Below are 8,794 nucleotides of genomic sequence, written 5' to 3'. Positions count from 1 at the left end.
GTGTGCGTCTGTGTGTGTGCATGTGTGTGTAGGGGCTGGCAGAGGGCCCAGAAAGTCAGGAGTTCTCCCAGAAGCCTCCTCTGAGGAGCGACACCCAATAGGAACGGCGGCTGCAATCCTCCAGTTGGCCCTGGCCGGAACACTGCGCTGCTTTGTGGCACCAGGGGACTCTTCCTTTGCCATTTCTTTGTCCCTCTCTCTTTGTCTTTCCCTCTCTCCCTCTCTTCCTCTGTTTTTCCCTTGTGGCCTCTCTGTCCTCATGCATCCGCCACCTCTCTCTCTCCCTCCCTCCCTCCTTCTTTCTCTATCCCCCTTGTGGTCCCTCCCTCCCTATGCTTCCTCCATCTCTCTCTATCTCCCCAAATCATTAGCAACCCCTCTCCCTCCCTCCCTTCCTTCATGCGATGGAAAGTTTTTTTGCCCAGGTGTAGGGTGCAGGTAGTGGCTTGTGCCCTGATGGTGATGACTCAGGCCCCTGGAAGCGTCAACCAAATCCCAGTGGCCCCCAGCAACATGTTTACCCATCGCAGCGCCAAACCGCCTCCATCTCCTGCATTCACCTCCTGCCTGCCACAGGCCCCACTCCTGTTATACGCTCTTGGGTGTGAACACACTTGTAGTTTGGACAGAGCTGCCTGCGGCGCAGTGGGGTGTGGCAAAGGTGTGTGTGTGTGTGTGGTTAAAGAATGAAAGTTCCTCATATTTTAGGTGTACAAGTACAAAACATGTTTTGTGCTCATGCGCGAAGTTGAATAACTATGCTAATGTTGCCTTACTTAATAAATGTGTGTGTTCATTCATGAACGTGCGAGAGTGCGCTCACAAACTATTGTGCAACTGGACACCTTTGTCTTTGTGCAGGCCTCTTCAAAGTCCCATCTTGAACACTAGTAGTGGCTTGGTGATAAAAGAAAAAAATCACCAGATCCATTGAGTTGAGACTTTAGATCCAGGTTGCAAGAATTGCCACTTCAGCAGGACAGGTCAGATTATGTCCTGCTAGTTAACTGCCCGCGATAAGATAACTGTACTTACATCCGTACTGCGATAAGAAACTTACAACTAGAGTTGCACTTGAACCTCACAAACCTAAACAGGAAACATCAATAATGCATTTGATAGATCACACACAAACAGGTAGGCGTGTGAGTGTATGTGTGAGCGTGTGAGTGTGTGTGTGTGTGTCATGCATGTAGGCCCTATGCGTACTTGTGTGTTTTCAGAATATAAAATCAAGCAGAAACGAGTCCCCTCAGAAGTGATCATCAATTTTTCACCATATCATGAGAGAGCTTAAAGGCCTATGTGTGGGCGCTATGAGAAGCTGCTGCAGACATCACAGACAGGCCGCCTACGCGACTGCAGAGCAGCAGCCACGCCGGATCAGGCCCGGATGCGGACCAGAGTCAGGTGTTTATCTGGGCAGCTGTGTAATTTGTGTAGGCATGCACAACCACCGGAAAAACTATTTATAAAGATGGATGTATCTTTTATTCAGAAGCATTTCAGTGACTTGTAGGGTGAAAAATGGCTATAAATAGCAGTCATGCTAGCTTTCATGTTCACAAAGAGATGCGGCAAAATTCATGGTTGGGGATATCACGATTCGGGGGGGGTTGGGGGGGGTAGTGTTCCTTGGCAACAACACCCTCCCAACGCCACGCCAACTACCTAAACAATGCACAATGGGAACAGAAACAGCAGCTTAATTAACCACATCAAGCACAGCAGTAGCTTGCAGAAAAGGTGGCTGGGCATCTTAGCTGCTGCTACACACACACACACACACACACACACAGCAAAGGTTTCCAAGCCAATAACCAAAACACTCAAAGAGGGAGGGAACACAAGAGTTCAGCGAAAAAATGCAAACAGCAGAACCGCTCCCACACACGGGCACTTTCTCACAAACGTGACCGGCCAATCCAGACATGCCAATCCAGACATGCCGACTCCTACGCTGCCCACCATACAGTAGACCTATGCCAGTCCAGACCTGTTGCCGCCCCCCCCCCCCCCCCAATGCTCCGCTGCCATGGCGAGAGGATCTTGATCCGCGCCGAACACGTGGAACTTTCCCTTCAGTGCCACTGCCACACCCACCTGACGCCATCTCAACAGCTGAACCTTTATTGGCCCTCATAAACATCAAACGTTGCGCTCAACACACTACCATATTTAGCTATTTAGCCCAGCGCAGGGATGCGTTTTTCTACCCAACCAATCCAGCTCACCTGGCGTCAGGTAACTCAGATCCAACAGCAGCCCAGGTCAATGGGCAACACACCAGCAGCAACACGTCACCTAAATGACTCTCGTCTAACAGACAGCGTACCTATCTGTCCTCAACAGGTACTGCCTCCAGAGGTAACTTAACTTAGGTAAGAGAAATAAAAAGACTAGCACAGCGCAGTGGACTAGCAGCAGAGTCCACTGTAGGATGGATACACTCGAGATGGCACACTACAGCTCAGGCTGGCCTACGCTACGCATCCTCAAAACATCTACTACAGAACGGGAGTCGAGCAATAGAAAGGCGAGGCCAGTTAACGCGACTGTCCGCCCTCAATAACCCACTGACCACACTCACACAGACAGACACACACACACCCACACCCACGCTACACACAAAGTCTTTACGCTCCACATTGGCTGCCAAGTTGGTACACATGGCTAAGATTCGATTATGCAAGAGTCTTTGGTCCGGCGTGTGTCTGTGCGTGTTCACTGAGAAATGTGTCCATTCAGGACGATGGCTAGCTGGACGCTTGCCCACAGCACTCCCACACCGACTCCGCTAAATTGCCCTTTAACAAACTCCTAAATTACCCCCACCAACTCTCCCTCTCTCTCTCTCTCTCTCTTTCTCTCTCTCTTTCCCCCACAGATCAAACCAGACAACTTACTACCTAAATGGGTGGGCTAACTTACTCTAACACACACACACTGACAGATGACTGACATATATGACAGCTCTCATCAGGAGAAGGGTAACTTGAAGAGTGATACAACCACTGTCCACCTGATCAACAACTTCTCAACGACTAAGAAGAAAAAAATCAAATCTCAAACAAATTTGTGGTCTCTAGCACGGACGCAAGGTGACCAGAGGGTGCTGAGTTGCCTGGCAACCATCCATCCCATGAGCTTGTGGTCTCTGCGCAGCTGACTGTACACCTGTGTCCTTGTTTTATTTTGCATATTCAACACACGACAACAACCATGGGATGCTCATTCTGCACTGTAAGAGAGAGAGAGAGAGAGAGTGAGAGAGAGAGAGAGAGAGATACAGAGAGATTTCTACAGTCATGTAAACAAGCCCATAATATTTGTTTCAATGAATGACCAACTCTCCTTTGAATTCTCATTTTCACATTCTGCGCATCAATCCACACATTCTCTCTCACACACACACACACACACTCTCTCTATCTCTCTCTCAGCACGCACTCCTTCGCTCAAGATAACTGGTGCTTGTGTGCGTAACATTTATCAATAACAGGGTTTTTGTTTCCTTTACAGGCACGAATGGAATTGAGGGGAGGTCACACAGACACACACACACACACACACCTCATTAATAAAACACTGACAGTAGCTTGTCTGAATTCATCTTGATTGCTAAGCAATTTCAAAAGGTCATCTGAGGTCAAAACACATCCATCAGCGGAAGCAAGCAGGCGTGAGGAAACACACACACCACCATGCAGCGGTGTGACCACACCATCAAATACGCTTTGTTTAGCATGCAAAACACAGCCTACAGCCTTGCTATACTTCAGATCAAGAGAGTGTGAGCAGGACAAGATTCTCTCTCTCTCTCTCTTCTGTCCTTTCTCTCTCTCTCTCTCTCTCTGTGCACACATCCCTCACTCCAGACTGCCCAAAGCGAAGTGGGAGGTTCACACACAGCAGCACAACTGGGTCCATCTCATGTGACCTGTCACACACGACCCTTTAGAGGAGATCTCTATTTCAGGGCCGTGGCCACTAGTGACGCCGGAGCCGTGCGGGTGCCTGTGACGTCGCTCGGCCGTAGTGGAAGAAGCAGCTGGATTGGTATGCAGAGGCGTAACGGCGGCAGGATCCAGCAGATGGCCCAGAACTCTATAAGGCTCGGAGCCACCCCCATCCCGGTCCCAGCTGCTCTATTATTTATGACGGTAGGGGTCATCGGAATCGGAATTTTACCAGCAAAATTCCAGTAGGATCAGAACCTTTGATCTTCAACAGAGCAGGAAATGCCACACATTAATAAACAATAGTGCAATCATAATGGCAGGAAACGAGGGACTACACAGACCTATGGAATAGGATGGACGGTCCACTCCACCCACGTATCGTAACTGTCCAAGCCCACGTGTTGTACAACAGGGCAATTGACCAAATGGGTCATCAGCACTACAGTAAACTCAAATTGAACCAAATCCAACCAGTGTCATGCTACCCTGTTTGGCAGCTGCAGTCTTCCCCAGAGCAAGGGGCTGACGTGAGACTGTGCCCCCCCCCGAACATGTGCCATTTTACTGGGGGAGGGAGGGCTGAGGCGGCACCCCCCTGATGGATCTGTGGCGGTGTGGGGGGGAGGATGTGGCAGTCTTAATTAACTCAACAGCTGTGTGCTGCAGCAGCAGCCCCTATCAGCCGCCATCTGTCTGTAGCGGGGGTATCAATTTTTTAAACTTAAAAGGCCTTCCCCACCACCACACAGCGCAGCACAAAACAATGACCCCCCAACCGACGCGCTAACTTACGAGGTGCTGCGTCCGACACACACCACTGTAAAGCGATACCAAATGGTGTCCATAAACCAATAAGACAACAGCCCCGCATTTTATCTGCCATAAAAGCCTGGCCGCCTGATTGAATCATATCACTGTCCACTGCAGCAACGGCTCCTAGTCTTTCTCAGTACTGTTTGGTGGTTTGCAAACAATTAAATTCAATCAGCCTCTGCCATTTCCAGACATAATATACTTCCATTCAAACCTGAACAGGGATGCCAGTTCAAACAGCTATTTTAATCCTACTCAGATTGACTGCAACCTTGACGGACAGAAGCAGCAAAGGCAGGCAGGGTGAGAGGGAGGGAGGGAGGAGGACTCAGCTTTAGCTTGAACAATGCATAGTGATCTTCAGGGCATCTGACTGAAACCCATAGGGAGCTTAAGGTACAGAAGCACACACAGGTAGTATGCTTGTGTGTGTGTGCGTGTGTGTGTGTGTGTGTGTGTGTGTGTGTGTTTGTCTCAGAGAAAACGATCTTGAGAAGCAAGGCCAGGTGAAACCTGCAGCCCCATCACAGAGGCAGCACACACATCACTGCAGCATGGTGCATCACGACTGCCTGGACCGGGACCGAGGGGGAGAAAAAAAAAAGGAGAGACAGACAATCGGCATGAGGCAGCTGGAGATCTGGTGCAGTGTAATGTTTCCTTGTCTGGTCGGGCCGGAAACCTGAGAACAGGAGGTTTCATGACCGGCAAGGTTGCGGGATTACCAGTAGTCTAGCAGGCACAGCTTAGGCAAAAAAATCATGAGCCATGCTCTCTCTCTCACACACACACACACACACACACACACACACACACACACACACACACACACTAGTACAGAGTAAAGCATGTGTGCAATTATAGTTGATGTGAATCTCCTTCAATTGCCCCACTCAAGTTGCAGGTTCCCTTCCAAGTCTGTACAACTTCCATTTTCACAAGGTGTAATTTGGCAGAGGCATGTTGTGTCCCATTTAAATGGCCCTCCACCAAGCATCTTGATTTGAAGTCGTTGTAAAAATGGCTATGTACACAGATTGTAAACATAGTTTAAACAATAATACTTGATAGCCATCTCGCTAAAAACAGTCAGGAGCCCACTATTTTATTCTATGATTTGTGTGTGTGTGTGTGTGTGTGTGTGAGTGTGAGAGAGAGAGAGAGAGAGAGAGAGAGAGAGAGAGAGAGAGAGAGAGAGAGAGAGAGAGAGAGAGAGAGAGAAATAAGATTATTACACGGTGAAAAACCAGGGGGCACTAGACGGAACCGGTCCTTACTAAAACACAATCGCAAACATGGTCAATTAAACCGCATCCAAGGTCCGCGGGGCATTCTAGCAGCCCCTGAGATCAAGTTGTTGTTGTCGGGATTGATCTTTCAATCCCAAATGCTAGACTAGACCGGAGGAGAATGGTGAATTATTAGTCGTGATCTCCGTTGCTGCAGCAGCAACGGCAGTCACATGGAGAGGGAAAGAGAGGGAGGGAGCGAGCGTGTCTGTGCGTCACCGGAGCCACCTCCTCCTCCGTTACTACTACGTCCAGAAGCCCCGAAGCACATGACTGCACCAACTCGGTGTTCTGTAACTCTGGTCACGAGGATGAGAGAGTAGTATTACATTGACCAGACTAGACAGCAAGTTCAAACGACATGAAAGACCAACAATAAAGTGGAAAAATTGCCTCTGCCTCCGAGCACACGAAGATCGGTTTCGGGGACACATTGCAGCAAGAAAATAGGGCAGTGTTTTTAGTTATATCTTAAAAAACGATTTTTTTGTCGTCACTGAGTGAAATTGTTACCTGATGTAACGTTAACACTAAGTGTGCTGCTCCACGAAAGCATAAACTCAGTGCACGACGAGTTAACTTAGCCATGCTAACATGACATAGGATGTATATTATTTGCATTGTGTGTTATCATCAGACAAATTGAACGTCGGATAAATATCCCAAGGTACCAACACACTTTGCGTAACACTGATCGGCGAATGTCTATAAACAATGCATCGAGTCCATATCCAATCATACAACTGACATACTTGCGCGCAAATGACATAAAACGTTAACGTTAGTGTTTACGTCCAGTTAAGCCTAACTTACTGTTATCGTGACATTTGAGATGCAGCCAACACACTGTCTAAAGTAATCTCGACTACATGCAACTGTCAACCCTAGATTTAAAGAGGACTAAAATGTCTATAAATCATGTCACGTTGTCAAATTTTTTGATAACCAAGCACCTGTCCATCTTACAGCCACCTTTTCTTGCCGCCATACGATGCAATGTTCATAACGTTAACGCCAACTTTGTCCAACATCGAGTTAGGATAGCGAACATTGGCGCGTTCACCAACACAACGGATGTTTCATAACAATCAGTGCTTACGCAAACGATTATGAAAATATATGTATTCTGTTGAACAGGTAGCTAACCCATGAGATCGGCCCTTTAATATAATACTTCCTTGAAGCCATCCGCTGCTTACATATGAACATTATCAACTTCACACAACTGACTTCCCTCAAACCAGTCACCAAGTTCTGGGTAACGTTAGGTAAGCTAGGATCCACTTCACCAGGGCTTATCCTTCTCTAAGCTGCACAGCAAAGTTGAAAAATACACCACTCCAGTTTACACCACCAACAACAATCAGACCCTCAAATACTAACGTTAATGGGCAGGTATAACGTGTGTAGTGGTACACACTACCGGCGGTAACGTTAAAGCGCTATTCTTCGCCCACAAACATGCACCATTTACAAAAATGATGCTTTGCTAACTTTCTACGTTTATTTCATGCCAAGTCATTTATCAGAGAAAGACAAGGTGACGCATAAACAACAAATTAACTTCTTGTCAAGTTCACGAAACTGTCACCCACGTGTCCGGAGTCTCCCAAATTCGTGTGATTTTTGCCAACTGGAGACATTCATGAAGTTGGCTGATTAATGACAAAAAGTTTCGTGCGCTTCCGTGCCGTGCATACCAATAAGCCATCATCCAACATCTTTTGCAGTCAAACTGGTTATTAAAATGGGAAATTGTCCTTTTGACCACTTTTCCGATCTGACAGTATCCCCAAAACTCCACGTGAAGCGCAGACGTCAGTGGTTCAAGACGCCGGCTGGTGTAGAGCTCTGAGACGCTGCCGACAGTGACAGTCCCTGAATGATGATGAAATTTCACCTTGCTTCGAGCGATAACATGCAAAAATAAATCCCAAGCCATGTAGTCCTGTCCCTGCACATATGGAATCCGAACATAGCTTACCTGGCTCCCGGAGTTTTCTGTCAGGTAATTGAAGACAAAGGAAGAGAGCTCCTCATCCAACAGTGAAGCGCAGTCCGCCATCTTCTAGAGAGAATGAGAGCGGAGGAGTCAGAGAGCGGAGTATACAGGTCCGCTGCAATTCCTTTTGGATACCGGATGAGGGCGCCGTGCAGAATCTTTCACCGGCGTTATCAAATATTACACAGTTAAATGGAGTGATAAAATGCAATGATTTGACTGTGTTAATGCCATAAATCTACGTTGAGGTGAAGCGTGAGGAACGCCTCCATATTAGTACTACTGCAAGAAAATGGCAAGTCTTTCTGTCACAGTGAAACTCCCTGTCCAGTCAAACAGCTTGAAGTCTAACATATTGCTGATGACTCATTTATACGGCAAACACTTGCAGAGCTCTGCAGTTTGTTGCTATGGATTCTGTTACCAATCAAACGCTTTCTGTGGATGTGCACGACTGATATGAATATTAATTCATCATCACGAAATAAAATGTATTTATTTACCACAACAGGTAATACATTGGCACCTGTGTGCCATCATACGCACCAGCACGTTGCCAACCCATGCTAACTACACCAACTGACAAAGTGCATGTTTTGGCCCTTTTTGGCAGATTGATGTAGACAGCTCTCAAGATTTCAGGTCATGTGAGTTGAGAGTAGGCCAGGCTATGCAAAAGTAGCTCATGGAAGTCCAGTAGGTCTTGATCACATCACATAATTGCATCT

General features: G+C 47.4%; 1 protein-coding gene across 2 annotated transcripts in view; it reads right to left on the bottom strand.

The window, feature by feature from the left end:
• The window catches only part of ppargc1b (peroxisome proliferator-activated receptor gamma, coactivator 1 beta), a 61,191-nt gene extending 53,062 nt beyond the window's left edge, over positions 1-8,129 (bottom strand). For both annotated transcript variants that reach the window (XM_062548851.1, XM_062548852.1), the window contains exon 1: positions 8,049-8,129. In XM_062548851.1, the coding sequence (XP_062404835.1) occupies positions 8,049-8,129 (81 nt within the window). The remainder of the gene's footprint in view (positions 1-8,048) is intronic.
• Positions 8,130-8,794: the final 665 nt, after the last annotated feature.

This window comes from Sardina pilchardus, chromosome 11 (assembly GCF_963854185.1).
Source record: "Sardina pilchardus chromosome 11, fSarPil1.1, whole genome shotgun sequence".
NCBI lineage: Eukaryota > Metazoa > Chordata > Actinopteri > Clupeiformes > Clupeidae > Sardina > Sardina pilchardus.
This window is presented reverse-complemented; position numbering and strand designations above follow the sequence as displayed.